General features: G+C 48.1%; 1 protein-coding gene across 1 annotated transcript in view; it reads right to left on the reverse strand.

Annotated features, from left to right (window-relative positions):
* Positions 1–5,927: 5,927 nt before the first annotated feature.
* Positions 5,928–16,429, reverse strand: part of TMEM272 (transmembrane protein 272) — a 29,398-nt gene continuing 18,896 nt past the window's right edge. The window contains 5 exon segments of the mRNA XM_039236115.1: positions 5,928–6,068; positions 6,070–6,155; positions 6,158–6,290; positions 10,244–10,278; positions 10,281–10,325. Of these exon segments, the coding sequence (XP_039092046.1) occupies positions 5,928–6,068; positions 6,070–6,155; positions 6,158–6,290; positions 10,244–10,278; positions 10,281–10,323 (438 nt within the window). The 5' untranslated portion in view covers positions 10,324–10,325.

The following is a 16,429-nucleotide window of genomic DNA, read 5'->3' on the forward strand; positions in this document are numbered from 1 at the left end:
GACACTGGCTTCTTTATAAACAAACTTATAAGCTGTTAATCAATTTGTGAACGCCTTTGTGTGTGTGGGGGGGGGACTATGGAAAAGCACAGGCTTCAGGACATTTTAAGGCTGAAATATCCAAATGAAGAAATAAAGAGTAAAAAAAAATGGTTTGGAAGAATCCAACTAGACTGCAAGATTTTTTGCAATTGTGGGGAAAATCATCAGAAGGCTAGAAGGGCTCAGAGCTGCAGACCAGGGCCAGAGCCGTGAGTGCTCTAACCTGGGTGTTGATGGTGTGGAAAGGCTTTCTTCTTCTTCTTTTCTTTTTCTTTTTTTAAATGTTTTTCTTTATTTTTGAGAGAGAGACACATTGTGAGTGGGGGAGGGGCAGAGAGAGAGGGCGACACAGAATCCAAAGCAGGCTCTAGGCTCTGAGTTGACAGCACAGAGCCCCACACGGGGTTAGAACTCACAAATGGCGAGATCATGACCCAAGCCTTAGATGCTTAACCGACTGAGCCACCCAGGCACCCAACCCCCCACCCCCTTTTCTTTTTTACTTCATGGACAATGTGTATCTCATCATTGATTGATCTGCCTTCTGCTTTGGTTGTTGAAAAAGTTCAGATCTAGATCTGAATCCAGGACTAAGTAATCCTGGGAAAATAGGCAAATAAAGGCAGAGATTGATCTTGGAGGGTGTATTGGGAGGCCCCATATTTCATCAGCTACCTTGACATATTCAGCCTCCTAGAGGCCCAGAGGCCTAACCATGAGTTCCCTGCTCTTACCAGATACACCTGTCATGAGGCAGGCAAGGCTCCCACCTGCTGCACCCCACCTCTCCTCAACATGACAGGTTTCACCTCCCTGCCAGCTCCACATGTTATTCCAACAAGCCCATCAGGTCCACCTACCAGAACCAGAGCTTACCGCCCACCCCCTCATTACTACAGAGCGTGACCCCTGAGAGCTCTGCTTGTTCAGTCCATTCTTCTGTGCAGCCTCCACATGGCCCTGCACAGCGTGCTGCATCCTACCCCTGGGCTGTGCATACCTGGGACCTGTTAACCACCATTGTTCTCCTCCGTCCAGCAATCAACTGTTGTGGGCTCCACCATCTCCTGGCATTTAGGGCAAGAGACCCCTCTCTCACCAATGGGGGTGAATAGGAGGCAATCAGACCAGAGACATTCTGAGTCACGAGACGTGAGTGCCCTTATTAGAACTGGCATTATGTGCAAAGCCTTACCACCTCACCTGGTGCAGTACCAGCACGCAGGAAGTGTGGGTTGTCTTTTCTTCGCCTTTGAAACTTTACTTCCATGCAACGCAGTAACAAAGTTTAAAAGCTAACTGATCTAACAAAGGTAGTGTTCCAGAGAAAACAAGAGAAGATGCATGTGAGAAATACCCACCAGCTATTTCACGTCTGCAGGCGATAGCAAGAGGCTGTCTCCTAAGTAGGCAGCGGCAGTAGCAGGCTGACCTCAAAAGTGAACTATTGAAATCCGATCTCTGAAAAAGAGAGATTTGCTTTCTTCTTAGTTCCCTACTCATAAAAACAGAAATTACCACTAGAATCAATAAGGATTTTTTATGAGTTCATTTTTCTAGAATCCACTATGAACTCGTTTGCCCACTTGAGGATTATGAGTTATATGGAGCAAAATGTGCCTTGAACAGGCCCTTGACAGTTGTTGGCTCCTGTGTACAGTCCGTACCCATGGTAATCCCACTGGAGGAGAGAAGCGTCCCAAGGCCTGTAGGATTATCTCCCCCAGGGAACTCAGGGAAAGCACCAAGGAGCAACCGTACCAGGTCTATGTCATCAACAATGAAAAACGCCCACAAGGAAATGAAGCACAAAATTCATTTATACACGAATGGAAGTTATTGACCACTTTCCCTCTTCTTGTGCTGAGACAGATGGAAATAACGCGAAATCCTAGGCCAGCACCATAGTGCCCTCATGCTCACAACCACGATGAAACAGTTCTGGGGCAGTCCACGACTCCTGCGTGGCCTGAATGCACACATGTGGTCCCCTGACCCACAGAATCAGAATCCCTGGGGACCATGCTTCTGCATTTTAAACAAACCCTTGGGTGGTTCTAATGAATCTCTGTGGCCTCTGTGAACCACTTGCGTGATTGGCTCCAATGAAATGGTCCCCCTCCCACCCCTTTTTTTTTTAGCACTTTCAAGTTCAGATGTTATGTTAATTTCCCCAGACGACCATTCCTGCGAAGAAGGGAAGGCTGGCTTTTGGGTCACTCTTGGCTAGGTACTTTCATTCTGCCATCCACTTAGCATCAGTGTGGAATGTCTACGCTCCGAGGCTCTGGATAGGAACTCCGCACTTCCCATGCTCATCTTCCACCAAAAAGCCCAGATGAGGGAAATAATCCTAACAGGGAATCACATCAAGGACATGCAGCTGATCACTTCCTAGACCCTCTGAAAATTCTCTCTGGGTGAAGCCAGACCTTCAGAGAACTGTCATCATTTGCCCTGGCCTAGAACTTCTTTTCTGAAATGTGCCTCATCGTAACCACTTCACCCTCCGTTGAGGGAGGCCATAATAAATTATAGTTCAAAGACTGCTAGTGTCTTTGTATAGTATGCTGAAGAAGTCACCCACTGAATCCCGCCATGTTCCCTCTACGAACGGACGCATGTGAATACGGTCTTTCAGACTTGACCTGTGTTTTCTCCTGAGGGCGCATATTTTTTTACTCCACAGAAAATGTGCAGTTTGTAGCTGATGATCACGTTTTCCTTACCTCTTTGGTGGCAAGGAAACTCAAAGCCAAAAATGTAGTCCAGGTTTTAGTAATTATCGAGGGCCTATGACCAATATTCTCCTTTGCAAAGGGGGTTGGAGGACCTACAAGACCCTCCACACTTCCTCACCAACCCCTCTGGGGTGAGACTCTAGTGCGTTGGTGTAAGGGGAAAAAGAGGTTGAAAACGTCTGCTTTCTAACCATCTTAGTTTTTCCTATAGTTATATTTTTTTAATGTTTGTTTTTGAGACAGAGATTGAGCAAGTGGGGGAAGGACAGAAAGAGAGGGGGACAGAGGATCTGAAGTGGCTCTGTGCTGACAGCAGAGAGCCGGATGTGGGGCTCAAACTCATGAACTGTGAGATTATGACCCAGGCTAAAGTTGGAAGCTTAACTGACTGAGCCACTCAGGCACCCCTCCTATAGTTTGATTTGTGACTATATATTTTCCTTTAATTTTATTGCCTCAAATACAGCATTTATTTTTTTATTTTTTCATGTTTATTTATTTTTGAGAAAGAAGAGACAGTCTGCGAGTGGGGGAGGGGCAGAGAGAGAGAGAGACAAAGAATCGGAAACCGGCTCTAGGCTCTGAGCTGTCAGCACAGAGCCTGACGTGGGGCTCGAACTCACAGACTGCGAGATCATGACCTGAGCTGAAGTCAGATGCTTAACCAACTGAGCCCCTCAGGTGCCCTTCAAATACAGCATTCAAAGACCCTCCACATCTGTTGTGAAACAAGATACAGATATAGAGAACAGAATGAAAGGAGGAAATAAACTCTTCTCCCAAGCCATTTCGGAGAACAGGGATAGTTTGCCACTTTCTCAAGCAAATTTGGTAAGTCATCATGTACACCAGCACAGAGATCCTGTGACACTCTGGGGATAGTCACGCCCTATCAGAACCTGGGAATCTCAAGCACTGAGGACCTGGCGATCGGTGCACCCAGAGCACTAGCCAAGATCGGCAGTCTAACAGCCAGCTTATGATTTTTAGAATGATTTTTTGGCAAGCTCCTTCCACCTTTGCCCAGGCCCCAGCAACAAAATCTCAGAAGCGTGTGTGTGGCAGGCGTGTGGGTGCATGGGCTCAGATCCTCCATGCCCACAGAGGAAGAGAAGTCAGTGACAAGGAGCCCTGTCATGGCCTGTCCACGGCCAGACTCCTGTGAGTCACTCACAAGGGCACAACACATCACTATGAGGTGAGGCCAGTGCTGAGATGTGAGTGAGGAACCCCCATTTTCTGGGTCCCCAGAACCCTGGGATCACCCCCATGGGACTGTATGCATGGAGCTGCCCATCATAGCATGGCTGTCACCCCTCCCCCCCCATGCCCCAGATGGACAAGGCTCCTCAGTCCCCTCACACTTGTTGAGTCTCAATAGAGCCTCAGGGTCATTCCCAACACAATGTGCAGCCATGACGGGAGCTAGCAGGAAAGAACAAGTCTGTTTGTCATCCTAGGCTCTGGCGTGCCTGAGCCGGTGGTGTGGTCCCTGTGCACTTGGGGATCCTGTCTCTGCGGAGGGGTGCCCGGCCATTCTCCTCCATAAGCACAGAGTCTGGCTTCGCCTAACTGTATAGGCTTGGCTTCCTTTTTGGGGCATTCTTTTCAAGTCCTGCTCAGGAGTTAGTATCAGAGATGTGAAGTGTACTGGATGATGTGTGGCCTGGACTGAGCTGGGTTCTGTTGGCTTTCATTTGTGTCCAAACAGTAGCTAAGCGACTGCGAGTGACTGGTGAGTCATCACCTAAGGAAGTCATCCACCCCTAAGGTGGATGGGGGTGCCCATGGAACACCCTGCCTGCTCTAGGGTCTGAGTCCCCAGCATGGAGAAGGTGATGTGGGGCACAATGAGAGTGACTTCGGGCATCCCAGATGATGGCAGGAACTTCCAGTTGTACACCGTCTGATCTTCCAAGGCTCAGGCAAAAATGAAAACAGCAAAGTCCCACAGGGGTACGGGCAAAGTAAGGGCTTCTGCCCTTTGCCCAGCAGAGGGCGCTTCCAGCACCTTCTTTCTACCTGGGAGGAACCTGGACCAAATGTAACAGTAGGTGACAGATGCCCAAACATAACGTGAGCTCCGAGGTCCTTTTCTCTGAAAGCATGGAGAGGAGTGAGACTTTTGGTTTGAGCCCACACTGATGGCCATTTTGGGGTTGGTTTTATTATAAAACATCCCGTCCCCACCCCTGGCACAAGAGCAATCTTGTAGCTTAGCACCATGTAAACATACAGAGGCTGTGCACGTGGCTGCCATAGAAGCACCATTATGAAGGTGCCGCTGAAATACGCACGGCAGAGTCTTCATCCAAGATTCTGAAGCATCGGTGCTCCCCCCGCCCCCCCCCCGTCCCATCGAGTATTTAAACTCAGAGACCAAAAAAAACACCTACATTAACGACACCACATTCAACCTGGCCAAACCCTACACGAAACCGGTTTGTGCCATCAGCAAGTCACAGAGGCGTACACAGCTAGCCGGGGAAAGCAGCAGACTCGGGCCAAGCAAAGAATTTGCAGTGGCGCTACCCAAGGCACACGGGGAGGGCACACTGTCCCCTGTGATGCCAGGCTCACGGGCCAGATCGAAGCCCCAGGGGACTGATCCCTCGATTTTAGCAGCCTTTATAGCTGTCCTTGGGATGCCCTTGCCTGTCCAATCAAACCCATCCGATTCGGGGCTGGGAAAGAGGGCTCGTTCACTTTCCCAAGATACCTGAAGTCATTAAACAAGAGCACCTTTCTCTTTTTCATAGCAAAGCCACCAGAGTGAAGCTAAGATAGGTCTTGTTGAAAGATCTACCTTCCTACAACTTCAGGTTGTCCGTGGCTGAATGACAGCACAGCTGTAACAACAGTAACAGAGCAAACCTTGCTCTTGTGACGGTCCTGGGAACTGCGTGTGATTCGAGTCTCCCATTCTTTGCCTCTTTAGTCTGCCTAGACTACGCGGTGCATGTTGGTGGTTTCTTCACTGCCTGTAGCAAAGTCTTACTGCCTTTACAGCACACCCTCTTCTTGCAATTGTGCACGCATGCGTCAGTGGGTCTGTGTGTGTATTTGCATATACGCGCGTGTATGCTTGTGTGTGGATTTGCGCGTGCGTGTCTATGGGCCCGCGTGTGCCGGAGCGGGTGACTCTCAGTCTTCGTCGGCAACGAATCTCCACGTGGACCCCACGGAGTTGCGACCGCTGCCCAGGATGGGCAGGCCTGGCGCGGTGTGGCTGAGCACCAGGACCCCGTCTGTGAAGAGGTCCAGGGTTTTGTCACAGTACTGCACACAGAGGCTGCCGGAAAGGGGGGATAAAATCAGGCAGGTGAACAGAGGAGCCCTGGCAAGTCCCCAGAATGTACCAGAGACAGAGGCGCTGAGGCTGAGGTGGGTATAACACCGACCCTCGGTCAGCCTCCAACGATATGCATCACCGTCCTCATCATCAGTCGCCATGGCCTTGGCCACAAGCCGCCTCATCCTGGTGGAGTCCTATGGTGGGAGGGACACCTGGGTTTTGGTAGGCGGGGGTGGGGGTCCGCCGGGGGTAGAGGGCAGGATGGCAAAGCAAGGGGCGGAGAGGGAATAGAAGGTAGGAGAGAAACAGCAAGAGAGAGAGATTTAACATGCAAAGTGCCCACACTAGAGTTAGAAATGCCGCCAAGGAGTGAAATTTAATCTTGAAGAATTAGAACTGGCGAGAATGAAGGCGTCAGTCCTTAGTCAGCATCCTTGGTGGCATTTTCCATTTCGATGTGTGAGCCGCTTTGGACAAGGGATTATTTGACCGGAATCTATCTCCGCGCCGAGAGTTTCACTGCTGCTCTGGTTTGCTTCATCATCCTTGAGGACAGACACCCCCTGGCCTTCCTGGCTCCAGTGACCTGCTCCCCCCTCCTCCCATGACCACTAACCTGCGTATGGTCATCAGCTGAAGGTGCCCTCCTCCCTCCCCCTGCAAAGTGTCTGTGGCATCTTGTCATGGCCGCCTGAGCTAAGACAGATACTAAGTGCTTTCATTTTTAGGCAGGTTGTCTTATTTAAAGCAACCTATGTAATGCACATGACTTTCCTCCCTTTAGAAACAAAGGAGTTGAGGACCAGGACAGTTGGGATTTGGGCCAAGTTCACGCGTATAAAAAGCGGAAGATCCAAGCACCAGGTCTGTCTTCAGCCAAAGCTGGCTTCCTTTCCACCAAGCCGTTCTGTCTCTCGGCCTCTTTCAGTAGCTTCCCTCCTTGGTGACCCTCACAAATGTGGCCCAGACCCTGCCTTCACCCACTGAGAGGCTGATGGCGCCCTCGTCTGCGGCTCCCTTCCAGAACTTTCCTGCAGACTGCAGACACGTGTGAGGCTCCACCGACGGTCCTCGGGCCCTCGGCTCAGAATGTCGAAGATGTAACTCTCATTTGGGTGACGCCGTCCGAACAAGAAACCCGAGAGCCTCCCTGCTCCTCGCCTGGCAAAACCAATCAGCAGCTACCATGCTGGCTGCACCCGCGGTGATTCTTTCCCCACTAGAAGGAAGAGACGGGGTCTGGCTGTGTTTGGTCCACCTGCCCTCTTGCTCACGACTTTCCTCAGCCACAACACATGCTTCGTGCCTCAGGGGTGCCCTTTGCGCTGCCCTGTGGCCCCCCTGTCTTCTCACCCCGGCTCACTGTGCCTGCCCAGTCACTGCGCTCTGCCATTATGACTGTTAAGCCAGGTGGACACACTTGCCTTCGACTGTCCCAGCACACTTCCACCACACGTGACTTTGTGACACCGGCACCTGGTCCTGGTGCTAGAGGGCCCCGCAATAGGCCCCCTGCCTCGTGAAGGGCGGACCCCAGCAGATTAACCGCGACCTCCGGGCCACTTCACGGGCCTGGTCGGTTCCGGATGCCGTGGTGTCTTTCCTCCTGATTTTTTGTTCCTCGTATTCAAAACTCCTTTCTGAGACAAGTGCCTGCCTCAGAGGGGTTTTGTGAGGACTAAGTTCAAAATGGAGCAAAGCCCTTAGGACCGCACCTGGCGCACTGTAAGCACTCACTGGATGGTAGAGACTATCACCGAGCCGTGGGATATTGGGAGATGAGGTGGAGCATTAGGTAGACAAATGGCCACTAAATCAGTGTTTCTGAAACTTTCTTTTGAACACGGCCCTCAGTAACAAATACATTTGGCATCACAACCTAGTAATTGGGGGACCATGTGTGCTTGTTGGCTCAGAGAAGTCCTGGTTTATGGTGTTTTCCTGGCATGATTATTAGAACCCCTGTGTACTCGCAAAAGTGTCCCAGTTTGGATTAAATTACATGGCCAGTATACCCAAACACACATGTGTACGTGTGTACCACACAATGCTTACTGGGCACTCTAATATTTTCTATTGTATTTTTTTACGTTTAATTGGGGGGGGGTAGGGGCACAGAGAGGAAGAGAGAGAATCCCATGCAGGCTTTGCACTGTCAGCACAGAGCCCGACGTGGGGCTCAGTCCTACGAACTGTGAGATCATGACCAGAGCCAAAATCAAGAGTCAGATGCTTAACCAACTGAGCCACTCAAGCATCCCTCTATTCCACTTTTTTTTTTAATGGTTACAACCTACTAAATTCATGTCATGATCTTCCAGCGGGTCATGACTCACAGTTCTTTCTGGTGACCCTGGGGAATGTCCACTCACCGATACTCTGCTTTCTCTTCAATAAAATGCAATACTGTGGCGCCACCTGATGTGTTTTAGAAAGGAGGCTGGGCATCGCAGTGCGGTGTTCTGAGAGGGTTAAAGACAAAGCACTGGCATCACCAGCAAACTTCTCCGTCTGGGGATTCTATAAATCTGTTTGCTCTTGCTCTAACGGTTATGGACTCGCTGCGTATTACCTTGCTATGATGAGAACAAAAATTTAATTTGGCTTCAAACAGTTTTAGATTGCCAGGAAAAAAGAATCAGTGCTGTTTATCAGAGCCCTAGTTTGTTCATTAAAATAAATTACCTCTGGGTTCTGGGCCGGATTTCATAAAGGAAAAGTTTGCCGTTGTTAAGAGGAACAGACCCCATGGACGGTAACATCTCCACAAGAAAGTTTCACTTCATGGCCCGATGATGAGGTAGCCGAGTGAGAGAGGGCGGAGCAGAGGTAATTACTGCTGAAAACTTGGCCCTTGTTTTGAACATCTCCATGGCGCTCAGTCCATTAAGGCTTTCCCCTCATGCCACGGGGCCACAGGGGATAAGCAGCCACACAGAGCAGAGAGCCTCTGGGTTTCCTTGGAGCTAAACAGAGCTCCAGCAAATATCATGGGGATGTTGTCACAGTGGGGGATCACGTGCTATCGCACATTCCAGAACACTGCCCCCCGGACTGCTGTTAGGAGATGAAGGCATTTAATGGTGAGGTAACCTCACACACAAAAGGCTCCAAACACATGCCTCAAATCAGACATGGTACCCTTGACTTGAGCTGGTGACTGCTGGTTGCATAGGAGAACAGCAGGACACTCGGTTGATGTCCTAACCAATACCCTGACCAATGTCACCGGCCAGCACTTTTGAAGACCCCAAGCGCCAGAAAGATGCTGTTAAAGAAATCAGACAGTGGGTCCAAATGAAATTTTATATATGGTGTTCCTGGTGGTTTTCTTTTGTGCTTCATCTTTTGCAATCATTTTGGAAAAATGGATGCTTGTGTTTTCTAGCCTTTGATACAGGAAGCTTTGAGGGCCACTTGGACAGCTGGGGAGGGTCACTGATGAACAGAGGTGGACCTAAGATACTTTCGACCTGAGGTGCTTTGGACAGGTGGGACATCTCTGAAGGCCAGGGACTTTGACATCTGTAGACCCTCTGGGACCCTTGATATTTTTTTCTTCTGTCACTTTTCCTGTTAAGACGGATGTCAGTACAACCCAGGAGCAGATCAGCTCCCTATGCTGACAGAAGCTTGGGAGTCACAGAGAGCCGCTCCTCCCCTGAAACACCCGAGGTGGACGTCTGATTGATGACTGCAGCTAATGGGTTCTCTGCTGGTCAACCGAGAACTAGGAGAATCACAGAAATAAGAGCTGCTAAAATCGAATACATTTGAACCAGATGCAAAATCCATTGCCCTACATAGGAACCTTTCTAAAAAGAAGCAGAGAAAGGCCAAGATAAGGCTGGCCCAATTCAAAGGTAGAATTAATTGGCAGTCAGTAACTCCTCTGCTTCAACTGTGGTCAGACCTAAGCCACAAATTAGCACATTGCGCTCAGGGCGGCAGGAGCGAAGCTACTGCACAGATGCGCAGCTCTGGGTGAACACTCCTCATCTGGAAAAGCCCATGTCTCTGCAAGCAGACTTCAGGATCTTCCTGTGCTTAGGGAGGGGAATTGTTCTGGCTCCCCTGTGGGTAGCAAACAATTAAAGGATGCATGCCGCATGCCTGTAAGCTAAATTTCTGCAAGAACTACAAACAGTGGAGAAATATACTTCACCTTTAAGGCTCCAATGGCCCCACCCACTAGCAAACAGGAAGATTGAGGGGCTGTGTGGGGCAGCGCTCCAAAACCTTCATTCCTATAGAGGGGAGAGAAGAAAAGAGGACTAAGAGAAATGCATTGGGGAACATAAAGCCAGCGGGAAGATGCACTAGGCTCCTGCAGAGACCCCAATGCTCCTCACATAAACTGTAACCCGGTCCCCTGCTCGTGGACCAGGCCAGTCCCACTGGCCACCTGATCTTCAGGATGCTCAGGGGACTAAGTGACTGTCCCCAGACGTCAGGCAGAGCAGGGACCAGATATTGTTTTGTCTGGGTAGTAACTGACTGCACCCTTTCTCATTTTAATTCCCATAGCAATGCCTTCTCTACTTTTCTCCGGCCTCTGTCTTCTGGGCCTATTATTGACTAATGGTGATATGATATAGTATTTAAAATACGTGAAAGGGGGGCTCCTAGGTGCTGTGCTGACAGCTCAGAGCCTGGAGCCTGCTGAGGATTCTGTGTCTGCCTCTCTCTTTGCCCCTCCCCTGCTCACACTCTTTCTCTCAAAAATAAACACTGAAAAAAATTTTAAAAACCTAAGGAATATATATGAAAGAAATGCCCATTGCCCTCAGCGAGCAATGTGGCTCAAATGACCAGGATTCGGATGTGTTCTAGCACACATCTTGACTGTGCACAGACACTGATTGCTCAGCAAATGTCCCTCACACTTCCCAGCCCTCTGGTGGGTAGCCAATGCTGTGTGACTACTTCTAACCAATGGCTATGGGGCACTTTGGGCCAAGGCATTTAAAAACTGGCATGTGATCCTTTGTTTTCTTCCCCTGCTTTGACCACCTGGAATCCATGGGTTGAGATAGTCACTGAGCAAGAATGAAGTAGTTTAGAGGGCTAGGTCATCACAGTACCTTGAGGGAGTCCTCTGGAGCCCTGGGGAGGCTCCTGATGTACAATAGAATGTTCGTGAGCAAGAAATAAACCTTTAGAGTGTTGAGCCACTGAGATTCCAGGGTTAATTTGTTACCACAACATAGCAAAGTGACCCTGACCAGTACGTTTGTGAACAGAGCCCAAGAAAGGAGATGCTTGCTGTAAAATCAAAGTCTTCTGTTAAAATGACATTTAAAGTTTTAGCTTCAATTTGATTTTTATTTCCCATGAATGCCTAAGAGGCATGGGTACTTAGAGGAAATAAGCCACTTCCCCACGACGATGCCATATTCCACTGAAATTGATAAAAATTCCTGGGTATACACAGACCCACAAATTCAGGACCCCAGAGCAAAATCAAATACGTGCATTGCTGTAATCATCTACCTATGGAGGCTTGCCCTCCTAGATAGCTCTGAGGTTCAGCTGAATCTACTACTCGATGAAATAATTTCCACGTCTCAATACAACCTTCTCACACAAGGACCTTTAAATGGTTGGTGCCAAAGTTGTTGGATATGAACTGCCTTTCAATTCAAACCCAGCTGCGACATGAACATTGAGTAATGACTTCTCTATCTGCTCATTCCTGATGAATAAAAACAGCTGCTGTTCACAGGAGGGTCACACAGCGCACAGATGGCTTAAAGGGATCCTAATAAATTTAATAAAAGCCTCTTTCCCCTTGTGGTCTTCACGTATTGCTTAGTATCTGCCTACTTTACCTTAGATGTTCTTTCTGTCTGATAGGCAATATCACAATGATCCTCTTTAGGCTTTTTGAGGGGGTCCATATTATGGGGTTTTAAAGATTATTTTTTACATATTTTAGGGTGATAAAATAAACAAAATACTTTTCCATTGTAAGCATTAAAAATTTTTTTAATGTTTATCTTCGTGAAAGAGAGAGAGACAGTGCGAGCTGGGGAGGGCAGAGAGAAAGGGAGACACAGAATCCGAAGCAGGCTCCAGGCTCTGAGCTGTCAGCACAGAGCCCAATGCAGGGCTCAAACTCACTGTGAGGTCATGACTTGAGCTGAAGTCAGTACTTAACTGACTGAGCCACCCAGGCGCCCCTACCATTGTGACCAGTTTTAAGTGTACAATTCAGTGGCACTAATTGCATTCGCAATCTTGTGCCTCCATCACCACTATCTAGTTCCAAAACTTTTTCAACACCCCGAACAGAAACTCATAACCACGGGCAGTGATTCCCTAGTACTTTCTTCCTGCGGTGAGTGTAGTGATTTTAGGATAATGTCTATGGGAATTGGCCTTATAGGTTCTTGCTTCATTTAAACTGTCTTGTTAGTGAATGAACTATTCCAGCCAAGTTCATTTTCCAGATAACTAAACCACAGACTCCAAAAGCTCTTTTTTTTTTTTAACTCAATAAAAATCTTTTACTTGATGGATTTTACATAGGCCTTTTTTTTTTTTTTTTTTTTTTTTTTTTTTTTTTTTTTTTTTTTTTTTTTTTTAAGGATACTCCTGGATTCCTAAGCAGGTACACCTAACATCTTAGAAAGTCTTCTAGACAGAGCAGAGCCATATAATAAATGTTTATTTTGAACTACATTGTAATATGACAGCTTCAGGGCCCATTGAAGATGTTGAATAGTCTGCCCTTCCACTAAATGGCCCCAGACTCCTAGGCTATTTTATTTATTTATTTATTTATTTTGAGAGAAAGAGAGGGCACATGTGAACAAGAGGCAGAGAGAGAGAGAGAGAGAGAGAATCCCACGAGGGGCAGAGAAAGAGAGGAGAGAGAGAGAGAAAATACCATGAGGAGCAGAGAGAGAGAGAGAGAAGGAGAGAGACAGAAGCAGAGCTCACCCGAAGCAGGGTTCAAGCTCACCACATGCGGGACTCAAGCTCACAAACTGTGAGATCATGACCTGAGCTGAAGTCAGATGGTTAACCGACTGAGCCACCCAGGCACCCGATTTCTTGGCTATTTTAGTTCTGTACAAACTTTAGAGTTTTACTTCTTTCGTTTATTTCCCATCAAGCTGTCAGCTTTCACTTGTCACAAATCTAAGAGTACTATTTTGTATTGGTGTTTTGTTTTTTAGTATTGCTGCTTTTTTTTTTTTACTGAGTGAAATGCACATAAAATGAACCATTTCATTTATTTACTTGTTTGTTTATTTGTAAATTTTAATTTATTTTGAGAGAGAATGTACATGAGAGCAAGGGAGGGGCAGAAAGGAGAGAGAGAATTCCAAGTAGGCTCTGCGCTGTCAGCACAGAGCCCTATTGAGGCTCCATCTCATGAACCAAGAGATAATGACCTGAGCCAAAACCAAGAGTCGGATGCTTAACCCACTGAGCCACCCAGGCACCCCTAAAATGAACCATTTTAAAGTGAAGTCTCAGTGGCATTGAATGTATTCACAAAGTCATATAACTGCCTCCCCTATCTAGTTCCAAAATATTGTCATCATCCCAAAGGGAAACCCCATTCCCATCGAGCAATTAGGGCACTGGGGCTTTATTCAACAACTCCTATGCTCTTCTCGTTTCTACTCCAATATGCTCTGAACTTGGAAACTAGAACACCAGCCTTTCTAGGTCTCTATAAAATAGGACAGCTAGGTTGTGTGTACAGAGCTCAGGGGTCCCCATTAGCAACATTCAAGAACGTGAGTTTAATTTCACTGACATGTAACCATCATTTTTAGCTACTCAAGGAGCTTGCCACTTCCTCAACATGTCACCCTTCTACATAACTGAGGTTATTTAAGATATGTGACTTCTGGAAGTATTTATTCGTGCATTCAACAAAAGAAATACACAGAGCATCTACACATTACATAGCCTTTTTCATACTGCGCCTGACCGGCTTCCACATGGGAACCCAGAGGGTGGGAAGTGGCCTTGGGAAACCTGTAGCCCAGGGGCCCCCAACCTGGTCCACAGGCACCAGAACCATCTGGTGACAGATTTTTAAAAGAAGGGCCACCACCCTGGACACATTGCATCAATATCTCCCAGGGCAGGGCCCAGGACTCTTTTTAAAAAATATTCACCAAATAGGGGCCCCTGGGTGACTCAGTCAGTTAAGCATCTGATTAGGTCATGATCTCATGTCGGGCTCTGCACTGACAGCACAGAGCCTGCTTGGTATTCTCTGTCTCTCTCTCTCTCTTTCTCTCTCTCTCTCTGCCCTTCCCCTACTTGTACATATGCTCTTTCTCTCAAAATGAATAAATAGACATTTTTAATAATAAATGAAACATTCACCAAATAATTGTGCTACAATTACTATGCTGTGGAAACCACCCATCTGGCCACCTCTTCCTCTCACGCATTTTATGTTTAAAGATGAAGCGTCGCTGTCCCACGGCCGGACACGGCTGACCTGTGGCACCCAGCAGCTCACCTGTGCAGGCCACAGAGAGTGGCAGCATCAGGAAAGCAAAGAGCACAAAAGTGAAGCAGGGGGCAAGGAGAAGGAGGAGGCACTGGGTTAGAAACCCACAGCCCCTTTCGTTTCCTTCCCACGGCAGTTTCCTCATGCATCCGTGAAGCCCAGCCTTCTGGCAAGTCAGCAGATGACAGGAGGTCACGGGGGATGGGGGTGGGGTGCAAGCCAGGACTTGCCTCTCTGAGACCACTGAACGTGTCTGATGCTCGTGCTGCTGATTCTAAGACCCGCATTTCCTGCGCCACCCCTCTGGAGTCTGACAGCTTCTAGAAAAGGAGTTTATGAACTGCGGCTCTGCCAGCACCAGGAAGCCAGAAGCCACGGGCACGCGCCGAGCCAGGCGGGATCAGCCCTGTGCTTCCTGGGAGCCTAGACCTGCTGCAGATGGTTCTTCCCTTCCCTGCTCAGATTCACTGACAACTTGATTTATCACTTACAGGATTTGCTTCACGAAGTCTTTTTCCTCTTCCATTCATTTGGCTCTATGTCCCACAGAACACGATATGAGATGGTCTCCTAAAACTCAGTGGAAGAGAGATCTTGGCTGCTTGGGGCTTTACTTCCTGTTTGTGCCACCGTTCCCCCCTCCTGGCATTGGGAAGGGATGGAGACGCAGCGTGGGTCCAGTCCTGGCTCTGTCACTCATTAGCTGTGTGGCTTTGGGCAAATTAGATGGCCTCTTGAGGTCTCACGTTCCTCTTCTGTAAAATGCATTAGGAGATGCACACACCAGCTCAGTATACGGCAACTATTATGATTAGGCAATTATTTCCCCTTGTTATTTCTTGGTTTCCCCATCTGCTAAATGGCTTGCTCATACAGGTTTTGTTTGGCCAGCATTTTTTTGGTTAATTATGAATTTGAATGCTTTTTTGGGTCGGCCTACACCCCAGCTCCTTCCTCTCTAGGCAATCACCCTGATTTTTCTTTTGGTCTCCCCACCTGTCCACACCCCCATTCTCCTATGCAGTTCATGTGCTCTGGCACAAGTTGACTCCACCATGGACTCTGGAGAAGGGCATGAAGTTTACCCCAAAGTTAATCAGAAGAGTAGTACTCATTGGGTATGTTATTATTTGGTGGATAAGTTTATGATTCATTTTTTAAAATCTTTTTAATGTTTTATTTATTTCTGAGAGAGAGAGAGAGAGACAGAGTGAGCAAGGGAGGGTCAAATAGAAAGGGAGATACAGAATCTGAAACAGGCTCCAGGCTCTGAGCTAGCTGTCAGCACAGAGCCCGTCGCAGGGCTCGAACCCACAAACCATGAGACCATGACCTAAGCCGAAGTCGGATGCTCAACTGACTGAGCCACCCAGGCGCCCCTCATGATTCATTTTGAGCCAAGCATACTCAAGGGGAGAAAAAAAGAAAAAGCCTTCTCCCTCTTCAGACAGAAACTTCGAGAAACAAGACTTCTCTCCCTCCCTGGGCACTGGTGTGCAAGCACCATGCTCTGGGGGCTATTGGCTGCCATCTTGCCACCATGAAGGGGAGGCAGGCTGCAAATGACACGTGGAAGGCAAGAAGGAGAGGCAAGAAGAAACTAGGTCTTCAAAGGCATTTGTCACCCACTGAATCACACACCCATGAAGCTAACCTATTTCTGGACTTTTCCTTGATATGAACCAATATATCTCTTTTATTTCAGCCAGTTTATGCTGAGTTTTCTCTTACTTACACTGAACTCTCTGTGATTAGTTTCGTACAAGGCCCGTTCCCGTTTCGGATTGTCAAAGATCACAGGTTTATCTGTGAATCCCAGTCGTCTCTAGAGGAGAAAAGAGCTGAGGCTGCAAGTGCCTGCAGCTA

This window comes from Hyaena hyaena, unplaced genomic scaffold (assembly GCF_003009895.1).
Source record: "Hyaena hyaena isolate Hyena2069 unplaced genomic scaffold, ASM300989v1 scaffold_106, whole genome shotgun sequence".
In the NCBI taxonomy this organism is placed as follows: Eukaryota; Metazoa; Chordata; class Mammalia; order Carnivora; family Hyaenidae; genus Hyaena; species Hyaena hyaena.